The sequence below is a fragment of the Coffea arabica genome, chromosome 11e (genome assembly GCF_036785885.1).
Source record: "Coffea arabica cultivar ET-39 chromosome 11e, Coffea Arabica ET-39 HiFi, whole genome shotgun sequence".
Classification (NCBI taxonomy): Eukaryota; Viridiplantae; Streptophyta; class Magnoliopsida; order Gentianales; family Rubiaceae; genus Coffea; species Coffea arabica.
The window spans coordinates 57,478,559-57,504,810 of NC_092331.1; the positions used below are offsets into that span (position 1 = coordinate 57,478,559).

Here is a 26,252-nt window from a genome sequence, read left to right on the forward strand (position 1 = left end):
TGTTTAAAAAATTCACCCCATGCACATATTACAAATAATTGAACACTTAATATAGAAAGAGAGAAACTTCAGTTGGGGACTATTTATTCCTAATACTTTATACACATTAATACATGGTCTCTGACTCTACCACGTTCTTACATTTCAACTCAATAATTTGGTAGACCCCAAGTGTTTTTACCGATTTTTCATGTTAGTGGGTTTTCCCAAATAATTTCTTTTAATATAATTTTTGTTAACATTTATTAAACAAAACTCATATTTTATCAAAGAAAAATAGGAGTATTACAAATGCTATGATTTTGTAAGTTAAATATTAATCTTAACCACGAGTTTTTCTTGCTCTTATCATTATTCTAGCTTTCTAGTTTTATATACTAAATATCTTTCATCCCTTATTTTTAAATACTTTCTCAAATCTTTAAAAATACAAACCAAACAAAATAACGAGTGTGTTTGGATTGTCAATTATTTTACTTTATTTACACACACTGATTTACTTGCATCATCAACATATTTTTCAATCACCTTTTTATCTCGCATACATCATATCAAAAAAGTGCTACAGTACTTTTTGACAAAAATTATCTCAAATAATTTACAACTCAAAACTATTCCCTTCGTTTCATTTAAACATTGTTTGGCAACTCAGAATTACAAAATCAACGCAGCCACCATGAGGATTTCTGACTACTTGAGCTGAAGGAATCCAAGAAGCTAAAACTAATAACTTCTTGATTACCAATCCTAGCTTGTAATAAGCATGATTTTGTAGAACAACGGCATAATGGGCAGGTCACCTGACCATAACCAAACCATCTATCTAAGCATACTTTGTGGAAGACATGATCACATCTTAGCCCTTTGGCTTCGTCGCTTTCTGCAATGGTACAAAGGCAGACTGCACATTCTTCACCACTTTCTTCTTGGTTTATTTGCTGCTTTGGCCGATGGCTGATTATGTTAAGATCTTGATTACCTTCTCTCTCTAAATCAACTTGAACTTGCTGGAGATATTGGTTCTGAAACAAGAAATTCCAGAAGAACTTCAATGGGATTTTCGTTGCGGGGTTCTGAAATAAGAAAATCCAAAAGAACTTCAATAGGGTTTTCATTGCTGCAGGAGTAGGCATATTGAGGAGGAGAGGAGGAATAGAAACTTGTTGGAATAAATTTTGCAACTTGCAGAGTTGTATTGAAGTGGTCGGATTTGATGGAATATATATATAGACCATGAAAGTCATCTGTCATATTTGGTGGCGACCGGGGCGGTGAGTAGAAATTTAAAACACATTTTATATGTTTGGTTTGAAAAGTCTTTGATGGCTAGCTCTAAGACCTTTCGATTCAGTAGGACTTCCTCTGGGACCATGACATTTGATGGGTACAAATGGCACGGCGACCAAAGCTACAATAATTGGATCTATGAACGATTTTCATGATCGTGGCAATTATTAATTCGTGTACCAAGGATTAGATGTAAGAAAATACGCATCTTAGTTTCAAATTCATTGTGGTAGTTTTATAAAGGATTCATTAAGGTTTACGTAAATGGGTTTTGGCTGGTACAACCACTCTATTGTCCACTTCTAACTATCGTAATTGACACAATTCTGAATCATTTTCTGGAATCGTACGACTGTCAAAAGTAAGTGACTGTTTATTGTCAAATGCAAGCGATTGCTCATTGGATTAGCTATAATCAGAATATTCATAAGGTTAAGTCGAGCCCGCCCGCCTTCCCCAAAATTGTACTTGCTAGTTTTCTAGAGCGAAAAGCTAGAAATATATCCTTATTCTATGTAATTCTTGAATTTTCACGCATTTGATAACGGAGTACTTGCCAAAATTACAAATCAAGCTTGCAAGTTTGCAACACGTGCCATGGACATTATTGATAAAGAAGAAAGAAGTATGACTCGGCGGCTGGAGCCCGGAGGGCTGAAGGGGATGTGGAAGGTGGTGGAAAGTGAGGGACCTGAGTTCTCTAACAAAGTCCTAGGACTCAGCAGCCAGGATTCAACAATTTATACCAAGACTAAACTAGTCAACATTGAAAATTGGTTGTTATTTTCTTTCGTCGTTCTTTATCCTTTTCTACAATATTTCCAAGGTTTAATCTTCTCTTCGCCGTACACATACCATTACATTTGAATGTTTGACATATTATAAAATTTAAATTTAATATCCAAATTTTAATTTGTATATATGTTGTGGCAACTTATCAAAATTTAAAGGGTCAAAAACAAAAAAGCCACTTGTAGTTAAGCCAGTGTACAGAAAAGTCGGCGTGTTTTCAAAACATACAATTTGACAGCTCGTGGTTTGAACTAAATTGAATAGACAATGGAAATCGTCAAAACTAACATGTTTGAAGCACACACTTGTTTTGCAACTATTGGTACCTAAAAACAATTTTTTATAATTAATTTTCATTTCATATACCTGCTCTACACTTACAGAAAAGTCCCCTATGATTAACTCAACCTACAGAAAAGCCCTCTATAATTTTGAAACATATAAGTTGGATTTAATCTGAAACTTTCTGTAAAAAAAAAAAAATTATAGCTTCCTGAGAGAAGTCAACCACTAGTTTTATGCACACTACTTTTGGGGTATGGTAAAATTTTAGATTTGGATTTTTGCTATTAAAATATTATCTTAGAGGGTCTTTTTTAAGAATTTGATATAAGAATTTCAATATTTTTTCTTTGTACAAAGTAAAGGAAAATTTTGCAAAATAGTTGCTTATATCTTTCTCAAACTTTGGAGTGGGTACCAGAATTAGACTCTACGATACCAGTATAGATTGTGAGTGTTCACAAAAACAAAAGTAAAAATTGTCGAAATCAAAAAAGCCATCAGAAGGGATGTTGCACTTTACATGTACAATAGATGATTGTGGGTTTTTTTAGGATAATTTCATAAATCTCCCTTGAGGTTTCTAGTAATTTCAAATAGTTTCTCTCACGTTTCGAAAATTACACATACCTCCACTAGAACATAAGTTTGGGTTTCACCTTGATGATGTAGGACCAAAAAGGTATATGATTACCCAAAATTGCCCTCATCTAAATTTTCTTAATATAAATAATCATTAAAATTTTTTAAAAGTTAAGAATACACTTGTATACTATCAAAATTATGAGTTTTATTACTTAATCAATGTCTTGATATTTTCCATTCTCATAATTTTGTACATTCACCTAAACTTTCAAACTCTTATCACTTCTTTTTCTTCTGAACAAACTCTGTCTTAGATGCCAAAATCCATCGTCATAATTCTTATCTTCACATTCTTTATCTCTTTATAGATTTTTTCCATACACTACCTACCAAACAGTTAGTCATAAAATTCACAATTTTTACCTTTTCTCCACTCAAATGGCCAAACCCCTCAGTTATCAAAATTCTTCTGACCTCTACTCTCAACAGTTGGATTGGTCATCCTAAATCAACCCACATTTTTTTCTCTAAATTGGCAATTTTATTGCGAACATGTTTGATGTCTATTAAGAGAAACCAGACAAAACATCAATAAAAATGCCAGTTTGGGGTAATAGTTTTAGTATAATCTATCAAATTATATTTTTTCATTTTTTGTGCTCAATGATATGAACAATTGGGTTGTTGGCAGTGATGATTACTTCCATCATCATCAATAGCAGTAGCATATTTGAGTGATAGAAAGAAGGAGACATATATTTTAATTAGCATATTTGAGTGATAGAAAATTATAATTTAATGGCCATGACTGAAATAGTTGGGCCACAATATATGACCTAGTCAAGAAAAATTGTTTTCCTTTTTTCTGTTATATTTTCTCCTTTTTTTTTATCAATGCCTTGTCTTTTGAAAAATTATGAAGGTTATTATAGTCATTGTCTATCATCTAGGGAGGTAAGTATAATATTAAAAATCTCAAGGGAGTTCAGTGAAATAGTCAGAAACCTCCCCTGAGGTTACTGTCTTTCTCAAATTATCCCTTTTTTTTTTGGGGATCATGGTGTTATCCTATATACAGATATTAACCAAATTAGAACAACTGTTTTTTTATGTGAAAAGGATGAATATTATATTTTTTGAAACCACATGAGACTTTCTTATAAGTTGACTTAATCAGAGGAGGCTTTTCTGCATTTTATCCTTATATATATTAGGGTATTTTTGTCATTTCCTTTACCCACATTAGTTTTGATGATTTCCTTCACATTTTCAATTTAGTTCAAACCACAAGATCTTCGTTTATATGTTTTGAAATCACGAGAAATTTTCTTGTATATTCGCTTAACCATAGGCGGCTTTTTGTTTTTAACTCAAATTTAAATTTTATATATGTATCGTACATATAACACATATAACCATGATAATACACGTAAGATTTACTTTGTTCTTAACTCTTTAAGTTATTTTGTCATTACTGTTGAAGATTTTATGATAAAGCACCGGTCAAGTCAAAGTGCATGCGTTGAACGTTGACACACACGCACCACCAAGGTGCTTCACGATTAGAATGGTTTTCTTGAGTTTAGGCTATTAAAACCTCCAAGTGTACACATAATTTTACAAAAAAAAAACCTGAAACCTGCAATAACTACGTATTTGAACATAAGAACAAAAGTTAACTTTGGAAGTTAAATGTGTATAACACTTTCTCCAACTTTTGAAATAGAATTATTGGAAATACTTAGAAGATAGGAAAAAGGAATAGAACAATAATAGAGTTAAAAAAAATTAATGCTTGAGAGTGGTTACAACGTCTATCATTTTTCATATTTTCCTTAATCATAATTACAAGATTGTCATATAGCATATCACCAGCTTCATCCCTTTTTTTTTTTTTTTTTTTTTTCAAGTCCTGCTTGATCCTTTGCGTTTTAGGAGCACTTGGCTTTGGCTAGTCCAATTCTCAGGCAGACTTAACCACACTATATTGAGTTAATCCACCCAATCTCTCCTAGAAAGAGTAGGTTGGTCACTAAAAAACTGCATTTATCCAGTACCCCTAAGTACTTTGTCAGGTTCCAACTAGTGAGAAAAAGGAATCAAAGGACAAATTGATGTCAGACGAGAAAATGGCAGTGAAGCAAAAAAAGGTGAAAAGAATGCAATAGCACTCTTCAAAGTTCCAATCAACCGTTCGACATCAAACGCAGTACCGCTGCTTTTTCGAGGATTTATAGCCTCAAGCTTAGTTATCATCAGTGTCCCACGGGAAACATGTAATAAACGGTCTTCTCAAATAGTAATAGTATCTTCTGCTAAGGTCTAAAATTGTCCACAAAACAAACCACAGTGACATTTTAACAACTGTTTGAGCGATTTTGCATGTATGACATGAAATGTGAAATCTTCTGCTAAGGTCTTGAGATTGTCCAAGGTCCAAAGAACAGGCCACAGTGACATTTTAACCACTCTTTAAGCGATTTTGCATGTATTACATGAAATGTGAACGAGGACATAGAGACATACAGGATTCCTGTGGACCAGCATGACTTGGCTTGCTTACCATCGGGTAAAAGGAAGCAACTCCAGTTTTCTTCGAAATGACTAAAACTGGGATATAATTTCTACTTATGTGCAGACAGGTTGGTCCGTATACCTAACGGTCTGCAATGTTATGTAGCATGCATGAAGGACATTAACTTTTACCATACTTTCTTTGTTCAAGGAATCTTGGTTTGTCTCTTTTTTTTTTTTTCAAGATGATAACTGTTGTATAACCTGTTTTATCTTAAACTACAGGAAATGAGAAGTTTAAAGAGACTTGTATCAGGAATTAGCAGGCACACAGACTTACTAGACTAAAGGAGTGTTTTGGCACAACACTTGAATTTTTTTCGCTGCAGTAAGATTTGAATCCCCATTTATAGCCCAAGGAGACTGCCACTAAGCCAATCTTAGTGGTTAAGGAATCTTGGTTTGTCATTGTCTCGAAATCGAAATCAACGAAAATGTGGGAGCCTGGGTTGGAATCAATTAGCTTACGTGTAAGAACTGATTGGCGAAAAGTTTCCATGTCAAAATCAAAATTCTTTCAACGATATAGTTGCCAGCACGTTAAGTAACCTAAATGCTCTAACTTCCAATTTTCATCAGCCTTTAGCGTGATGTGATGTAAAACGAATAATTCAGGAAAAATAGAGAACTTTAACTTTTCTTGCACGCAAGTGTACATTTGGTTCTCCAATTAAGTACACAGGAAAGAAAGACTTTTCATTCTCTGCCTTTTGAAATCCTCAAAAGTTGCCGTCCTTGGCATGCTGAACATAGTCGTCCTAGGTAATCTTTCCATGGAAGATCTCGTACACTATAACTTTAAAATGTCAATTTTATGACACATACGAATCAGGATCCTTGACTTCTGATAGCTCAAGAATTGATATGTATGCCATTGAGTTGTTTGAATGATTATACTTCTTCTCCTGCCTACTGCATAACGCCTCTATTTCTCACCTCGTTTCCTGCTAGGACCATCCAACAGCCCGGGCTCTGCAGATGGACCTAAGAGTCTTTATAAGAGTCAATCTGGAAGTTTATACATATATGAGACGTAGAGAAGATGATAAGAAGAAATCATGATGGCAAGAAATTGTTAATCCCCTTAGGCTGAGAGACAAAATATATTAGCTCTACAATCAATCAAAGCCTTTTTTTTTTCCCATTTATGCAACACATCATTACACCATTAGGCTCTACAATAAGCACAAAGCAACAAAAAGGAGGTAAATACCATCTAAACTTGCATTTTTTCAGTCAGACTCCAATTTTGCTTGGCACCTGAAATATACTTCAGAATAATAAATATGCCCTTTGTCTGGCAAGTCTGACGCACATTACATTTATGCTAAAGTTCAATTACACAATTAAATAGACGCTTTCCATCTGATGCATTGTTGCAAAATAGTAAATCAAGTACAAAATTGAATCAGCCCAAGCACAATCTAACAAAGGGGAAATTTCCATGTACAAACCCAAACTCGCTAATCTACAGGAAGCAGCACTTGGGAAAACAGAATAACCCCAATGCTGACATCAATCAATATATTAAGGTCATCGGTTCAGCACTGTTTGAATAGCATTCTGTTGAGCCGTAGTTAAACTCTGCAAATTGAGTTATACAGGGTTCAGTGAAACAGCATAAAATTATAGTCTGCTTATGTTTAGCAATAGTATTTTCAATGCTAACCAGACCTGCAGAAGGTTATTAAAAAATGGCCTATTGTTCTGAGAGAAGTTGACTAAGAAGTCCACAAGATAGTTGACCAGATTAATCTGCCAATATCGAGCGAAAGAAATAAGTTTAAATTAAGAAGGGCATACTTTTAACCATATATGATAGTTATAGAGCGCAGATTTGCACCTCATTAAGGGGGTCAGCACCACTGAGGAACTCATCTTCACAATCCTCATCATCCTGCACCATCACACGAAACCAAAGTAGCCAAGAATCCAGTCAAACAGATGTACAGAAATCAATCATTCAGAACACAAGAAAGCTGCAGCCAATCAGTGAAACCTCATTGAAAGCCTTTGCCATTGCATCAAGATACTTATGTGTAGGTCTACTATGTGATGTGGCACTAGCTGAATAAAGCAACTCTTGATCAATCCCAGCATCTCCAGTCTGAACCTCCTCCCAATCACTATCCTGAAATGCCAATTAGAGCAGGAAAATAAATTCCAATTTAAACAGACATCACGGAACCAATACAAAATTTACTTCATAAATACCTCTTCATCATCATCCACAACTTGTTCATGAATTTCAATCAGAGCATCTGCCAATAAAGCTAGTATCTGATATTTTGAGTAAAAAGATGGGGTCAAATTATTGAACCACAAATAAACCACTTTGGTGTACATTTACAAAAAAGAATACGTTTCCACTTCCACTACTTCATTACCTAGTTTTCCTACTTGCTTTCCTGTCATAAAAGTTTAAGCATATACAAAGTTTCGAAATTCAAAATTAAGAATAAAGGCAGTTGCCTGCTATCAATGGAAAGAGTAAATAGCATGATCTAACAACAAAAGCGAAATGAAAGACTAGATTTAACTGACTGGAATCTGCATCCCAATTATTCCAGAGTCAGAGTCTTATTCTTAGACAGAAGACACAATAAGCTGCAAAATGCAGGCAAAAAGGGTTAACAAAGTGACTTTGCATGGAAACATGCAACCATAATCACCAATATTACTTCTAATCTCGAAACTATGTATCTCCTACATATATGTTTATCCCTAAACATATAACACCAGAAAAAAGTATAATTTTTGTAAGACTTTTTTTCCTGCTTTGCATTTTGATGGTCCACAAAAGTGCAAAGCCCCATACCCTCATGCTTCCAATCTAACACCACTAGCTGGTCACATAGCATCAGAATGTGATTGGTTTAAAAATTGACTTTTACAACTATAGTGATTGGAACAAGAAATCACAATGCACATTCATTCACATTTCTGACATCCGGACCAAAAGTTTATCCACCCAAGAAGCATTTTTGGTTGCAGATAGCATAGGAAGTACCTTTGCAGGAAGCGGCATCAGTGTCCAGTGATCTGGAGCTAGTTTAGCTCTTGAACGAGTAATTATTCCTGCATTAGACTTCAATTTTCATATGAAGCTGATTAAGATCTTGAACAATGTCTCTAAGTGCATGTGCTAGGAACAAATTTAACCAACCTTAACTAGGTGGCCCTGGACATCAATCTTTTCCAATTCAGCATGCCTGGTGGATAATAGCAAAGCCAATGCGGTGGTGGTTACTTTGATCTGGTATGCCCCCAAAATTTCCCCTGAATTAAATAAAGCATAAACTCATCAGTTGGTTACTTGCTTCTGTACATCTATTCCTAGAAAAATATCAACAGGCTATCAGTCATCAGTTGGTTTACTACTGCTATTAAGACATTACTTCTAGGCATATTCCAGACAAACAAAGAAATGGAAATAGTAAGAGGCTATCATATCATTAATATTCTTCCTTCAAGCCTGCAAACTTGGTAGTTTACTTTAAAGACACAGAAATGAAAGGTCGAAGGTTGTTTGTCATCTATTAAACAAGAAGGAGAGAAACAATTTCCTTTAAAGTATGTCCCAAGGTTTGATTGATTCCTAAACAAAAGAACAACTTACAATACTATTACTTAGAACCCCTGAGGATCAGTGTAGTTCTTATTTTAATTGGTACAAAATAAATGATCTGATTAGTATAACCACCTAGTCCTTGCAAAAAGAAACTGCCATGTAAGTGCACACCACACGTTACCATCACCACAGTTAACAGACATGAACAATGTAACAAACACTATTCTCTTCTGCACATAGTACAAACAAATATGCGCATGCAACATGATGATGACTCTAGCTTAGCTCCTGTTTCCAAATCTTGAGAGGAGGACAATAATAACACTGAGGTACCAGCAGTATCAATTCATGGTTATTATGATAGATTGCAGAAGAAGGGACATATAAAGTAGCTTAACCAAATAAAAGAAGTCTGTATCTGAACAACTAAAGATGCCTGGGCCTGTGAGCAGGATTAGTCCAATCTATCAACTAAACCTACCTTTCCCATGCTCCCACATGATTTTCTGAAACATGATAAACTGAATCTCAAAGCACTCAAACTACCAACATATCATATCAACATGAATCATAAACCCACTGCCTTCTCATTCTATTTATCAGCCCAAGATTCAGCAATTCATCTAAACACATCATGGACAATGCCTAATTCCAAATTCATTAATAAGGCAAGGCAACATGCAATTACTCTGGGACGATAGACATACAAGCTATACAAGAATATCTGTACCAAACAATGTGAAGAAGGCAAGCCTATACACTCACCTTGCTGTCTAGTCCACTCAGACATCACATAAGCAAAGGAGTTTTTATGGCCTTCAGCTGGAATTGAGACCAGCAAATCAATAAACTTTTCAACGTTTGGGAGACTCATATGGGCCTGCACAGAAAAATGTCTGATGACCATAGCTGCAGTTACAAAGTAGATACTGGAAGCAAAAGAGACAGCACAAGTAAAAATGGAAAATGAACAAATGAAAAAAAAAAGTTCATGCATAAAAAAGCTGACAAGCTGTAATTTGACTGAAAATCCAATAAACAGAGATAAGCAAAATGTTTGAATTTGAGCTTCCATGGTGCAAGGGTCCATTATTCAATTTTAATATGCCAAAATTGCATGTGAGAAACTCAATTGTGTTGAAGTCCTAAAAGTTCAGAAGCAGTATCATTGCCTAAACTAAAGTCAAGAAAAGTGTTTCCTACCAGTCTAGCAAAAATAAGGAGCAATGAGCTTCTGAGTCCAGCAATCTCAGAAGACTGCATGCGCCTAATAAGAGCAACAACCAGGTCTCTGATATGCAATGCCATTTGTGAAGGAAGATGTAGGATAAGTTGCAAAATGAAAGAGCCAACAAAGAGTGAGCCAGAGCTTTCAAGATTAGGATCTAGCAACCTGCAAACAGATTCTAACCATTAGTTAACCCAAAACCAAGTACAGTAATACAACATATGATGGATAATCCCACCCTCTCCCTTTAGCCCAATCTTCTTTGACAAGCAAAGAGGTAGCAGAGTAATAAGTAACTCAGTGTTCATATTATTTGGGTCTACCCACTAAAAACAAGCATCATAATGGGAAAACATCATCACAAGTGTGTCCTGATCAATAATCTCGCTTGACAATTCAGGGCAATCAAATAATCCTTTCATGCTGAAATCAGTTTCCAATTGATAGAAAGTGTCATAGATAGCAAGTTAGGCTAATAGAATTTGTTAAAACACATTAGGGAAGATAAAAAGTCACCCAGTAAATGTCCTCTTCCTGAGTAGTGAATATTTGCACTTTCCTTTGAAGCTAGAGTGAACACACAAAACTGCAGAGAAAAGAACGTTGATGGAAAAATGAAAAGTAGAGAAGACATAAAATATTTCTTAATCCTCAATGCAGATCTGAAACTGTTGCATCATTGATTCAATAAACATGAGAACAGCTCTCGTGCTCTGGATAAGTCAACTTCAAAACATGGACATTCCAATGAAGAGGTAGAAAATGAAAGAATCAAGAGTTCATTGTCATGTTCAATCGGAATTCTAGCACAAGAATGAAGAAACAGAAATTTGAAGCTTCATCAAGAAAAATAAAATAGAAAAACAAACAGCGAAGTACCTTGAAGCTACATCAAGCAAACTTCTCATTGCGAACGCAGGATCTCCACCCCACATAAGTAATTCTTCTTTCCCACCGGAAACAAGGGATGCCAAGCACTGAGTTGCATTCTGATAGCATTTAAGGCAACAAGAACTCGTCATTTTCTAAATTTGCTGCAAAAAAACCACTGAAAGTGTAGATGTTCTAAGATTGTACCTAAACAAGAAAACTGGGGAAAAAATGAAGTAGCTAATGAAAAGAACCTGCATCTCACTATGGTCATCACTTTGAAGGACTATTCGAGTGATGGAATCAAAAGAAACTTCAAAAATTGCTCGTACAACATCACTAGGAGCATTCTGCAAATTTAGTGTCTTTAGCAACGAACTTAATGCAAAAAGTTTCATTAAAAGCGAGGATCTCCTATAACACTTAAATTAGATTTAAACAGAACAGATGAGCAAAAGTTGAACTCACCTTTAATAACATTGTCAGAAGATCAAGAGAACCAGCAACTAAACCATCCGGCTGCTGATGTGGCTGCCAATGGTCAACAAGTATCATTCAATGCAAAGTACTGTAGAACCAATAAGATCTCAATGTAATATTGACAGAAAGTAAATCAGAGCCTACTTTATTGAGAATTGGTGTAGTATAGGGTAAAACACGAGAAACTAAGGGATGGATACAACCAGGAGCATTCTTTATGGCCTGCAGCAGAAAACAGAAAGACATAATTAAGTGATTGAGTAAACATAATGGACAGAGTGGGAGATGATACACCTCCACGCTGATATACTCATAAATGCTGCTCTTAAGCTGAACACATTCTGAAGGGTGAAATATATTGATTGGGATTCATAACTAAGCATCCGGAAGGGGGGGGGGTAAGATGAAAATACTAATTTGTTCAAAAAAATTAAACATCCCCTTAATTCTTCAAACTGAAAATGGAATATAGAGATGATGGTTAGCCATTTGCACAGCTCTTCAGTCTATTCTTTGGTGAATCATACATGTTTCTGTATTCTTTCACAACTAGCATAATTACTTGTCTAATTCTCAAGTCTACAGTACATAGAAAGGGAAGCAAGCATTGGTTTTTGCCAGGTCTCTCCTGAAAATAGCCTCATTAACCCACTGATGAGGAAAGTCACTGAAGTTTCAACCAGAAAGTTCTACTTCACAGCCTTTTCTTTAACTCACTATCATGATTCTATCACCCATCTAAGATAAAAAATAATAATAATTTTAAAAATATAGATGGCAAAATTCTGAAACGATAGATAACGTGACATAAGATTATAGATATGTTAGACACATGTTGCTTAATGTCTAGCACTAAAATGTCAAACCAAGATACAGGTCTGATATGAAAACTTAATAAGCAGCTAAACTGTCAAAACAACTGAGGATTCCATATACTTCAAATGACGCAACATCAAAGTCTACCAAATTCTTTGTGCAAAAAACATCAAATCACTGAACTTCTGTGAAAGATGATGATGCTTTCCAGACACAGATGAGCGGAAGGGATCAAATTCCAGAGGTTTAGGAACTTCAGTTTTGAAAGATTTTGGGAACCATTCAAACAAGTTCCCACTGGCTGTTTGTTGATTTGAACTCTTATCCCACAACTGAAAGCATGAACTCCTTAAGAAAAAAAACAAGTGAAAATTCAACAATTCCTCATTGGTTTATAGTTTAAAATGAAAATTTCTCCAGTAGAGCAATCTCAGCTTATCTTTGTATTCAAGTTTTACTAAAGCAACAATCACCAAGATCTTCATAAAATGACCATCAAAGAAGACTGAAGACAAGATTTAGATAGACAGGATCAATAAAAGGAAAGTGGTGCAACCCAAAAAATGATTTTATCAGAAAATTTAAGTTTTTTATTTCAGTTACAGCTCAAGGGTCATATCATGCACCAAATTGCACCCCTTGTGTATTAAACATAAAACACGAATAACTTCCAGAACCAAAGGCAAATGGGAAAATCACCTCCAAAACCTCAATTGCATCTATGCTGATGAAAGGGTCAGAAACATGTGAAGCCCACATGGTAAGAATAATTGGAGAGAGAACAGGTTCTATCGAAACTAATGCTTTATGACCTGAAATTTACGACAATGCAAAATAAAGGCAGGAAATAAATGGAGATCACTGAAGAAATCTTAGGGGAATAAACACTATAAGAACACAACTCATTTCAAAATCAACCTGCCATAGCTGCTGCTCGTAATGTTTCAAGTACTAGATGCATGGTTTCATCGGAGGCCTAATAAAGCAGATAGCAACTGTAAGATGCAGCTTCAACATTAATGAGAAACATCCCATTGTGTCTACCAAAAAAGCAGTATTATAAAAGTGCAACTGCTGCATTGCCTGGTTAAGTAGATTGGTGAGTGATGAAAATAACTCCAATATAAGAGGCTGAAGCACTCCACTTTTTAAATCAGGCAAAAGCTGCAAGAGTGCACGACAGGCACCAACTTTCACAGGTGGGGGCCTATAAATGTAGACGTATAGTCAAGTTATAATTTGAAAGTTGGTCCCATAGTACAGAAAGAAAAGGCAAACAGGTTCTTACACATCCATGCCAACTGCCTTAATACCAGCAACTAAGAAATGCTCTACAACATTACTTTTGATCTGAAGAACACAGGAGTTAAATGAGGTCAAATATTCCACTACACTGGAAAAGGGAAAATAAACAGTACCAGTAGTTACCACAGAGGAGAACTTTGCAACTGATGAAAACAGACGAGCATAAAGAAAAGGATACTCATGCACCCCTGCAAGATAGACAGCAATATCAACTCAATAGGCTTAGACCTACATACTCCCAACCCCGCCTCCAAAATAAGAAGAACTCTGCCACCAACCAAAAAAAAAATTATCGTGTATATATTTGTACATGTGTGTGTGTGTATACACACACTTGTATGTTAACAACCAATTCACTGCATTGACATTATTTCTCCTTTAGTCCGACGGCTAGCAGAGACACCATTCTATTGATCTTTCGCAGCATGGGGTGAGAATCTAATTCCATATTCAAGAAAGAGTAGTACATGCTGCACAACAGAACCTACCTGTTGCCATGTCTTCTATGAATATTTGCTCCATAACATTTCCTAGACTGACTTCTGAAACTCCAGAATCCTGCAAAGTAGGAAATGAGCGATTCAGAGACTAGATGCAATTTTATAGCCCAATTTCCTTTCTTTTGTTGAGTTTGCCAATTTGACAGGTGCCCTTATTTGCTTATATCAGAAGGCAGATATAATCATATTGCTTCATGTTGTGCTCTTATTAAACATCTGTTCTTATCATATTTATACAAATGTAAAGAAGCTTAAGCACAAACCTCTGCCTCAAGCAAATGTTCTGATACAGCAGACAGAGCATAAAGGGTAGCTTCGCGCATCTGCAAAATTCATTTCTCAGGTAAGCTAACACATGTACTCTAAATTTAAAAATCAACTTAAGTAGTTCCACGTTTGTCCTCGGAAAAAACAGGCATCGAAAGAGAAAAAGTTTGACACTTGCACCCACTTTAACTAACTGGCAAAAAATGTTAACCAATGAACAAACCACTATTAAAAGGATTGATAGTGATAAACAAGTAGATGTCATTACAGACCATGATCAGAAACAGACCATGATCAGAAACAGACCATGATCAGAAACCAGCAAAATAAATCAACAACTTTTTATATTACACGTCATCTTACTAGAACTGGAACACTAAGGTAGCGCCATCATAGGACTCAAGCATGCTTTTTTCCCTTTAATAGAAAAATACTACCCATATGCCATATCCTAAAGCAATCAACAGCAGCATGAGACATAGGATCAGTTACATCAGATCACTACACATAAAAGCTCTCTCGTATCCAAAACTTTCCTCCCCATTTAGAGAAGCACAGTGCAAAATCATACAAAATCACTAACTAATCACAGCTCTAACATAGTCTAATAAGGGAAGTGGGGGAAAAAACACAAAGTTTTGTCTCAATCGAGTATCCAAAAGGGTTAAGTGCAGCCATCAACAAAGCATTCTAGCAATTAGAAAAGTATTAGCAAAGTACATTGATGAGTATGTAACAAACCACTTACATTGATGAGTATGTAAAAACACAAAGATTTGTCTCAATCGAGTATCCAAAAGGGTTAAGTGCAGCCATCAACAAGGCATTCTAGCAATTAGAAAAGTATTAGCAAAGTACACTGATGAGTATGTAACAAACCACTTACCCTCCACCAACTAGCAGCACCAGCAGCTTTCTCTGCTTGGGACTCGCTAAATCTTCTTTGTGCAGAATCAAGCAGAGCATCTATGCCCAAAGCACCAAAAGAACTAATCACCTCCTCAATGAGAAGTCCACCTAGAAAGGATTGAACAATTAGAGAGAGACTTGTTATAAGAGCTCCAATTGGCCAAGAACAAGAGAATCACAGCAATCTACGTGACCAAGGTCAAGGAGTATCAAGAATTATGGTCAAATTAAAAAGGTAACACATTATTTATACAGACTAATGTATTTGAAAATGACTATCTAGGGCTTCAGAATCCATTACCTACTTAAAGAAAGGGAAAGAAAAACCAATTTCTTCAGTAGGTTATTTTTAAACTCCAGATAAGCAAATTAAGTTATCATCACACGTAAAATAAGTATACTTCCACTATCATCTTTTCTACATCCTTACCCAAAAAAAAAAAAAAATTCTAAACAAAAGCCACAGCTGATTTTCATATAGTTATCTCTGAATCCTAATATTTGATTATCCCAGCAAAACTACTTTTCAGGAATACCTACCATATGCAAAACCAAGACATGGATCGAAATATAGTTTCCATGACATGAAGAGCAATATGGTTTCCATTACAGAAGGTGATACATAAAAATTACATCACCACAGCGTATATGCACATAACTAAGAGTCTAGGACGCTAAGGAAATTCTGAGCTTTTAGGAGAAAAATTTGTGCTAACGCGACTAAGAAACAACACCAACTTTGCCCTCTAATGAACTTCTCTCAGAATTGACTCTCTGCAAAAGGAAGGGATAAAAAGAAAGGAATAATTTCTCTCAAGTTTTGCCTTTCTCATGCTAAAACATAGAACACTGATCATCTAAATGATTTTCAGTTTTGTTTAATAAACGAAAACAGGTAAAGATGGTATCTGAACTTAGGAGTCCTATCTATACTAGCGAATGACCACAACCAAATCCCCTGCACAAAAGTTTTAATTCAATTAGTTGATTGTGCAAGAAGAGAGGGCAAATAGAAGCAAATCTTCACATAGTGCAAGGAAGTAAAACAAGTGCAACAGCTACAGCTCACCAGACACACGACAACTATAAGTGTTGTCATCCTCATCAGCGACATACTGATTAGCATCCAGAGACCACGTATGGACCTAAAGCAAGTTGCAAGAACATTATGCAAGAGTAAAACTGACAAGCAGAAGACTAATTGAACTTCCAGAAATGACAATTAGACTGGAGGCAGTATTACAAACTTGTTTATGCAAAAAAATAAGCTGAACATATAATAACTACAAGATGAAGTAACATATATCCCTCGAAGCAGTTTCAACAAAAATTACAGCAAAAAGCTCTGACACCTGCTCTATGGAAATTAACAAGTAATCCACCGAAACCAGCCCGGCCATAATATGGCAGATAGAACGTCTAACTCCATAGTTCCAGAAGATACGAATTTCCATTCTTTACGGCATATAGCAGTTACCAATTGTAGGGAGTCATGCAATACATGTGAAATAGAAATCCAAAAATAATCATCATTTAACTTCCAAAAACTCATTTACCAAACTTGCGTGGAGCAAATTAGGCCAATGTGTTAGGTACAGTTGTAAAGGATAAGTACAGATTGGCTACTAAAAGTGAACAGAGAAAATATCACCTGTTGTTCAGTCATCTGCATAAAGGAAACGGTATAGTACACCAACTCCTTCACATTATTTGCAACAACCTGCATCAATATATTTTTAAGACATGAAATCAGATTACATGTAGAAAGCAGAGCTGCAGATCATAAATGATAAAGAATTTCAAGAATGACCTAATAACCACCTCTCCAAACTTCTTGCTACCCACTATGGTCAACAGGGTCTCAAATAACTGCAAGTCCAAATAAGCGGCTTTCAGTCATGTTGGACAAGAAATATGTTATTATATACACCAAATACCCGGTGAAAAGGGCAAGCAAGAAGGAAGAAGTAAACAGTCAAAAAGCAACAAACAGAAGTTACAACTACTTGAACAATGCTATCCTGTATGGCATACAATTAGGAAGGAAACAACTAGAAGAGGAGAAGAAGAAAAGGAGAGAGAAACAGAGAGAGAGAGAGAGAACGATTTAAGTATATTCCTGCTCAACAAGATTTTTTGCACACACTTAAAGAAATAAATGTACGAATGAAAACTTATTCCACAGTCTCAGTCAAAAACAGGTCTAAAGAAAAGGCCGGGGGGGGGGGGGGGATCAGAGTCAATTCATCGAGCAACTAAAATGTTCATCTTCAAATTTCTTTACACCCATCAAAAAGACTTTTATCAGGTTACAGCAGCAGGAGTCCTAGATCACATCCACTGAGTACGGAAAAAAATACCATTTCCAATATAAGCCAGAACAACCAAAGCAATACACGAGACAGATGAAATACAACCATCGATGTAATCCACATTATACAAACTTCAATAGGAAGAATCAGACTAGTTCTCTCCAAAATAAAATCTTCCAAGTACCAGAAAGGAAATGAACTGCCAGACTGAATTTCCAACTAAAAGTCTTGCTTTAATAGACAATTTAAACTTGGTCTCCCACCTCCCACTTCCATACTTGTAGCTCCTTTCTCTTTTCAGCAATTAAGGTGACATCATTTTTTAAACTTCTATGTTGTCAAGTTTTAAGAACAGATACTGATAGAGCTAAAAAAGACTATCATATTATCTGGATATATGTATGTAAGAATTTCACTCATCAAACAAAAAATGTTTGCAGTAGCGATTTTATTTAAAAATTTTAATACCTAAGTTGCACTAAAAATGTCAGGTAAATGATGCATATGCCATGCCATGGCCAATAATGTGACATACAAGATGGTACCATACAAAGATGGCATTAATTTGGCTTCTCTAGAAATGAAGGCACTTTAAGAGTACAAACTATTTCAAGAAAAAATAGTAATCAAATCAAGGAGGAAACATGCAATCATAATAGCAACATCAAGCTTTAAAAGTTCCTAAGCATATAACCTATATAAGGTGGGAAGCCATAAATTGTATACTCAATCCAACCATTTAGTATACATAAAAATCCTCATCTTCATCAGTATTCAGCTTATATTTTAGAAGTTAAGCATATCATAAGCCATTTACATACATAAACCAAGGTATTGCTCTACTTAAAGATCAGGAAGTATATGGATGCACGAGCTATGAGTGCACTGATGTCACATAACTTCAATGTAACTTTAACTATTTTACATTTTTACCTGCATAACATAGGATTCTAGGCTTTTCTCCGAACCATCAGAATCATATCTTCCATCATAAGAATCTTCTGCACCTTCAATTGATGCTCGTTCATATACTCCTAGTGAAGATACAAAGGTCTGCCAGAGTGGCCCCAAGATCACTGAGATGTCACCACAATAACAAAAGAAAGAATCAAAAACCATAAATGGAAAATCACAAAATTTTTTCTCAAATTTGGCCATTGCAAGTATCATACTGCTAAACTCATATCAAAATAAGAAAGTTATACCAGTAAATTGAGTTTCCATGAGGCTTGGGAAATTCTGTAGGAACTGATTCAAGCACTTCAAAACCTACTTATAAAAAAGTTTTAAGATAATTTCAGGGTTGACCATTTAAGATTGAAATATTAAAAAATGAAACTTTATGAGCTCTACCTCCATTCTGATGCTCCAGTCATCAGGGTCTTCAGAATGTACTGGAGGTCTAAGGACAACACAAAACTGATCTAACCATAGCTGAAGCATTTCTGACATCAAAGCAGTTGTTTCTGCCTAATTACAGAAACTCACAATCAGCTAAACAGTTCAAAGGATTAGAATTTTATAAGAGTAGCTTTGAAACTTCAAGAGTAAAATTCTGAAGATACCTTATATACACCACTCATACTCCCAAGAACAGAGGTAAAAGAATATACTATGGAAAAAGCCTTTAAGCGAAGGGATTTGTCATACACCTGCATGAAAAATTCAACTAGTTCCTGAGTAATACTCAGGGAAAATTGATCCCTAAGCTTTATGCAACATGCCAAATTCACAGCTGTCATTCTGAATTTTGGAAAAATAGGTAATAAGCTAGTTCCAAGTTGTTTACTGTAGAGTAACGTAATATTCGATAAGAAGCAAACTCTAACTTATAGTAATTATTTTTGGGGGAGAGAGAGAGAGAGAGAGACTGTATCTGGTATAACTGCAACTTCACTTCTTTCTAACTATTTAATATTTCTGCTGCATGTTAAACCTAACAGCAGATGTCATTGTCAAAATATTAATATCGCAACAGCAAGCATATATTCTGCCACTTTCCCATCATATAACTGCTTAGTGCACTTGGATGAATGGAGAAGGTGGAAAGAGAAGGAAATGAGGGAGAAATAATTGTTTGTACGCCCGCACCAACTGGCATAAGCAAATAATTGTTTAGCCAAAGATGGATTTTGAGCCATGGAATGAATCGAGGAACTAAAGAAAAGATACAGCAGAAGTTGCTCAGAGAGCTATAAGCAAAGCGCTGGGAATGGAAATGCCCGTAGAGGTAGTAGCAAGCGCAGCGCAGTAAGGGTTGGAAAGCCATTATGGTGGCCATAGATCACTAGCATGTGAGAAGCAAGCAATACCAACCTCTGGTACTACTTTTTTCCTCTGATTTGATATAATAATAAACTTTTCTACATAGACTTTTACACTTCTGGTTCAAACAAAAATTCTTGTTACCGATTGTCATGGGTAGTATATACCAAAGTCGCTGAACTTCACTCCAGGTCTAGAATGATTTTTACATAATTAAAATAAATCATTTCAAAAAGAACAAGCCTAATATACAAGCATAAAATTCCATTTTGGAGATTCCAAGATATGGTTAGAATTCTAAAAATTTCTAGAACAAAAACTAACCTGAGGAGAGGATATAATTGCATGCAAACAAGGGAATAAAACAGGCAAGAGTTTTGGCACCATCTTATCATCCAAGTCTGCAGAGAGAAGAGCCAAACATCTTAAAGCCCCATGTACTGCACTACACAAAAAAAAAAAAGATGTCATATTCATCCTCCACGGAGCTGGTTTACCACAACAAAACACAAACAAGAAGCAAAAGCTACTTGATACAAGTTGTGCGAACCATACCAGCATTCACATTATTCTGCTCATTCATCAGCTTCAAAAGAAATGGTAAAAGGTCCGGCCAATCCTCTGGCCAGTCATAATGAGCAACAGATGCAACAGCCACACTAACTGCAGTGCAGATTTTTTTATGAGGATCATCTACTGAAGCCAGGAGAAGTCTACGTATCGTGGCCTGATAATACAACTTGTAGGAAATTAGGAACATGAAAAGAAAAGGCAGAGATCTGTAAATCACAAATAGTTTGCTCATAAATAAAGGAAACTAAAAACTAATATTGACGGAGTACAAGACGCTAATCAAAGTGAGCTTCTGTCTCTTCCACTATATTTATCACATACATTCCTTAACTATGAAATACACAACTCTGGAATTTTGAGGGTAACAAAAAGTGACAGAGAGACAGAGAGATAGGAGAACCTTCTCATCATTTGAAACAACAGGATGCTCAAAAGATTCTTCATCTTCATCCCAATGTTTCTTAATGAATTGCTTTAGAAGAACAGCAGCTAAGTAGAATCAAGTTAAAGTACACAAATTAGAAATAGAAAAGACATGCAAAACCCTTAAATACTTAGAAGCCAAATTAATTCAGCTCTGTCAACAGATTAGTAGTGCAGTGCATATACTAATCTGTCTGAGATCTACAAAAAGATAATTCACTTCTAAAGAAGGATATCTGACGCAGCCCTGGTGATAGCTCCCTGTTTGCAGCAACTTTGGATAACGCACTTCCAAAGCCTTCAAAAAAGATAAGCAAAGAAAAATCAATATCTTGTCCTTACAATCATAAAATACATAGACTTCTTAATCCAATGGCACTCATTCATCTAAAGAAAATATTCCTGCCATACAAAACCCCAGTTCTACGCAAACAGTGGATTAAACTGCCTCAGATGGTGATGGAGATTGTACAAAGTTTGTACAATCAAATCACTTCAAGTATGTCACTTTGTTTAAGGGTTTGTTTAGGGAGCTAAACCATAGAAAGGAAAAAAAAAAATCAGTCTTGAGGGCCTTAAATTAGGAAAAAGAAATAATGTGATCATCTGAATTCAGTACAAGTGCCAGATGGCATGTGACAGGTGACAGGATGACAGAAACGGTTTTGAACCCCTTTTTGTCTCATTCTGAGTTGATGACACTTCAACTTCATCAATTCAGAATCCTCTTGATACTAGATACCAAATAGAAACATCTCAAATTACTCAAACTGAAATGTGACCAGTAACTGGATGCTGTAAAAATTAACAACCAAAGTAGTAACTGAACCAGCGAGCTGGGGCCACAAATAAAGGCCTTTTCCTTGTTAAATATCTCTCATTTTTAACAAAAATTAAAACCTAATAAACTTAGCATTAGCTTTTTATCTACAAATACAAATTTGACCTAATGAAAAAGCCATTTTTTCTCGCAAAATATCAAGAACCCAGAATTCACTAGAAAGATCATTCATTATTACACTGACTGTACAATATTTCATAATGAGCTAATGAATTCACAATAAAGTTCATTCATTTCAAGCGAGGCAGATAAAAAGTGCAATTTTCCAAAATATGGAAAACTCAGAACTGAATTTATAATAAAGTTCATTCATTTCAGACACAAAATCAGAAACAATAAACAATGCATTGGATTTTAGCTACATATATAGGTTTGAGCAAAAAGAAAAATAAACATTTTCTTCACAAAATGTTGAAAACCCAGAATAAAAACCACATAAAGTCCATCCAATTCCACCATAAATCCAAAAAATAGTAAATTTGGCACTCCATTGTTGGGAAATATATACAATCTGAGCTAATTTAAAAGAATTTATGTGAATGAGAACCTGCTTGAAGGGAGACCTGGTGAAGAGAGGCTTCAGCAAGGGACCGGACTTTCTGATCAGTATCCAGAGTGGCATTCAAGCAACTGATGAGCCACTGCTGTTCTTGATCCATTTTTACTACTGATGTAGGCAAATGTGGTGGATATCTATACAGCAAACTATGTTCTTTTTTTCTTTTTTCTTTTTTTTTTTGGAGGGGAGAGTGGGAGGTGGGGAGGAGATTAAGGGGTTTGGACCCTTTTCAGGATTTGGAATTCAGGGAGAGATTAAGGGGAAATGGGGGAAGAAAAAGAGGTGTGGGTTTTCCAATTTGAGCAGTGAGCTATGTACAACCTCAACTTAGCGGTTAGCAGGGCATAGGGTTTTTGCGTTCGGAAGGTTTAAGATTGGCCGGACCAGAATCCCGGTTCAGCGGTGGACGCCTCATATTTCCGCGCCAATTCATTCGTTCTCACTTATTTTCTTTCTCCCTTTTTTTTTTTGTTTTCAAATAACTTCTTCTGAGGGTAATTTCAATTAGGCAGTTAATTTTCACAATGCTATCAAGACAACGCGATAAAATGCAAGGCAAGACAAAAAGAATAGGGAAAAGCTAGTATATATTTTACAAAACGTTATACCTTATCCAATTAAATGTACTCTTACTTCTAATATTGTTTGAGTGCACGTAACTATGAAATCTATAATATTTCATCTAATTGTAATAATTAATATTCGTAGTTACATCCTTTAGATTTTTATTTTTATTTTTTTTTGCAACCATCAACACATTATTCAACACTTTATTCTTGCTTTTGGTCACAATTTTTTTAAAAAAAATTATTTTTTAAAAAAAAAAAGAAAATTGTGTGTAATAACTATCACAAGCTATAGCGTGTGATTTGCATAATAAAGGTTGAGCTTGTTTAACTATTTTTATTCATTTTTTCTTCAAGGCTTTTTTCATTGATATAGAATAACTTCTTTGTTTGGATTGCCTCTTTCCAAAGGAAAATTGCTACATTTTTCGTAGATACATTTTTTAATCATCTTTTTACTTCACATATATTAAATCGTTACCGTATATTTTCTATAAAAAGTTCAGAAAAATACAATCCAAACAAAGTATTTTTCTTCCTTTAAAGCATATTTCCACTGATGTGCATAGAAATCACTATTCAAGACTTCAAGCTAGTCTATTTTTCCCAGATTGATCAAGACTTTCTGAGCTATCCTCTTAGAAGAAATACTTTGGTAGTGCTTGATCAGCTGTTCAGTCATTTTTACTCCAGACAATGATTTGAAAATGGAAAAATGGTAGTGCTGGAAAAACACTACTACTAGTATGAGAGGAATAGAGGAGTAGATAGAAACAGAATAAAGAAGGAATGTTTACATGCTAATAATTAAACCGGATGACTTCATAAGCCCAAGAAGCATTAAACTCCTCAAATAGCTGAAGAAACCATTATTGTCAATAGTCGAAATGACCTATAAAACAAGAAATTCACAGAAATCTAAATTTGGCTGCCTATTAATCTTCCTGATCACAAAAGTTGTTGATGAAGTTATTCCCATTTGCTCTTAATTTGATCGTCATGCAAGAAATGATATTCCATTACCAAAGTCCCATCCATTCTCCTCAAAACAAACCTTTCAACCAAAACATAGAGGCCAAATTCTCTCCATTCATCACTTTTCTTGAACTCCTGTGCCCTTGTGATCCTCACCTGTCTATTCTTCCCACTTCTCCATCCTTCTCTTTCTTGCTCCCATTTCATTCTTTCCACAATTTCTGGACTCAAACCAACCCTTCTTTTGGCTCCTCCTCCATCAGAAAATCCGAACCATATTGCCCCCTCATCTACAATTCCCTCGTCCCATTCAGCCTTAAAACCACCAACATAGACAGCTTCGTTTTCAAGAACAACATCCACAGTTAACTGTTTTCCTTCATTATCTTCTTTGTTAGAGTTAGAGCAAGAGAAAATCTTCTTCCACTGTTGCTCCAATGTCATCACGTAAAACATTGAATTCGACATCTGATATCTCCGCATAATGGTGCCTTCTCTAACAAACATGAAAGGACAGTACCACTTCCCAACGACAAGAGTTTGAGATTCCTCACATTTCAGGGGGAAATCGAATCGCGGCATGCAGGCTCGAAGAGCTTTATCAAGGCCTGGAGCTTCATCTAACATAAATTCTGTCGAAAGGCGAGCTTTCCAGCCAACTTCGTTAATCCTCCTCAATGGTTCAGGAGGAAAACCACCATCCACAGTAGATAATCCGGCAAAATAACGACCAGATCTTTTAACAATTTTGAACTGTTGATAAACGCTGCTTGGATCCAGTGGCCTTGGTCTTACATCTTCGATACAGCATGTGTTATTGCAGCTTAATTCCTTTGAGCAAGTTAAAGCTTCCCTGAATACGCAATTTTGGATTTTACAAAAAAAGGTTAGAATGTGCCTAATGCAAAACTCTATATTTAAGTAACAAAACTAAAAAGTTCCAATTACCGAAGATAATCCAACAAACCAAACAATACTAGAATTTTCTTATAATTCCTCCACCTCTTCTTTGACCCCCATCAAGTTCATCTAAAAATAAGAACATCGTAGAAACCATGGAAGTAGAACAAAGTAATTAACTCAAGAAACTGGTGCTAGAAAAGATTGTTACAATGTAGTAGTATAGTACCCTGAAAAAGGTTCATCCCGAGATATGACATAGTAGAGATTTGAAGAAAGCGGCTGGTTAAGAACTGGGATGAACATAAGATGATCGTACACATTTCTGTAATATCTGTCACCATTTGAGTAGGTTACTACTCTCACTATAGTCTTAATGGTTAGACTATAATTCTGCGGAAAAGGCAGGTCCCTTACACGGTCATTATCAAATGAACACAATCCAAAACAGCAAGTTTCAACCTTTCTATCTTGAATTACTAGGAAACCTGAATGTGGCCCTTCAGGAAGTGATGAAAGGGAGTCTGGAGAGTTCTTGAAGAAAGATTTAGGCCTTGTTACATACATGATGGCGTACCAATCGCAAAAAGGTTTGCTGTACTAACAAGCTTGATGACAGAGAAATAAAAGTACTGATCAGATGACTAAAGAAAGGGTTTTCTATGATTACTGGGGATTTTGAGAATCAAATCAGCACCAAAATTTCAGGGAATTTGAGGATAAACTTTGAGGAGATCAAAATATCACTTATCCATCGTGACTAACGTCCCAAGAGTCCCGCAAGCGGAACAAAAGCCTACAGAATAGGAATGGCAACTGATTCGTTATATTCTATTTGGTGCAGCTCTTCTTCTTTCCCTTACCATCACGCCTGCCTGCAGAATAGTGAAAACAGTTCGTTGCATTGTGATGTCGTAACCTTCGTCGGTTTGATTGGGTGATTCTTAGTAAGGCTACTGCGATTTGATAATTTGGATATGTCTAATGAGATTGAGACTTTGCATAGAGGACCAAAAAATTCATAGACAGAATCTGTAGACTTGCAAAAATATTTTCCGGCAAACGGCAGCCAGTAACAAACAACACATCATGGATACTTTCCGGTGATCTACCACTGAATGCTATTAATTCCTGGTATTCCTATTCCATTATCCATGGAGAGTAACACTAGAATCAGTACCATGTCTGGTGAGGATGATTGAAATAGTATGTTATTACAAACTTCCATCCATTCTGTTCAGTATAAAACATTCAATGAAACACAGCACCAAGTTCTCTCCACTCAGGCACCCTGAGAATTTTGCATTAATCTGCAGTTGTGGTATGAATACTAATGAATTCTATCTGCCTGCTCAGTACTAACGCTGCCACA

General features: G+C 35.6%; 2 protein-coding genes across 7 annotated transcripts; both read right to left on the reverse strand.

The window, feature by feature from the left end:
- Positions 1-6,722: 6,722 nt before the first annotated feature.
- Positions 6,723-22,885, reverse strand: LOC113716788 (uncharacterized). Of its 6 annotated transcripts, none has more exons than XR_011825311.1 (33): positions 22,428-22,885; positions 21,260-21,337; positions 21,017-21,105; positions 20,599-20,770; positions 20,368-20,483; positions 19,344-19,430; positions 19,132-19,248; positions 18,984-19,047; positions 18,712-18,854; positions 17,288-17,335; positions 17,118-17,186; positions 16,536-16,611; positions 15,444-15,574; positions 14,554-14,613; positions 14,279-14,348; positions 13,914-13,978; positions 13,774-13,835; positions 13,569-13,692; positions 13,404-13,461; positions 13,185-13,297; positions 11,814-11,891; positions 11,658-11,720; positions 11,444-11,539; positions 11,199-11,308; positions 10,295-10,484; positions 9,857-9,971; positions 8,687-8,799; positions 8,531-8,598; positions 7,735-7,800; positions 7,520-7,651; positions 7,364-7,417; positions 7,195-7,275; positions 6,723-7,104 (listed from the first exon to the last, which is right to left on the reverse strand). XR_011825311.1 is itself a non-coding variant. In XM_027241227.2 (33 exons), the coding sequence occupies exons 1-33, from the start codon at positions 22,537-22,539 to the stop codon at positions 7,054-7,056; spliced, it is 3,069 nt and encodes a 1,022-aa protein (XP_027097028.2). In that variant the 5' UTR covers positions 22,540-22,882; the 3' UTR covers positions 6,723-7,053. The 6 variants fall into 6 exon arrangements, 5 of the variants coding, with proteins under 5 accessions (XP_027097028.2, XP_071928543.1, XP_071928544.1 ...); XM_027241227.2 differs by having other exon boundaries at positions 8,531-8,608; positions 21,017-21,109; positions 21,276-21,337; positions 22,428-22,882; XM_072072442.1 differs by having other exon boundaries at positions 8,531-8,608; positions 22,428-22,882.
- A 922-nt stretch (positions 22,886-23,807) lies between these two features.
- LOC113716227 (uncharacterized) lies at positions 23,808-25,447 on the reverse strand. The gene is made up of 2 exons (XM_027240523.2): positions 25,110-25,447; positions 23,808-24,833 (listed from the first exon to the last, which is right to left on the reverse strand). The coding sequence occupies exons 1-2, from the start codon at positions 25,445-25,447 to the stop codon at positions 23,975-23,977; spliced, it is 1,197 nt and encodes a 398-aa protein (XP_027096324.1). The 3' UTR covers positions 23,808-23,974.
- Between the last annotated feature and the right edge of the window lie 805 nt (positions 25,448-26,252).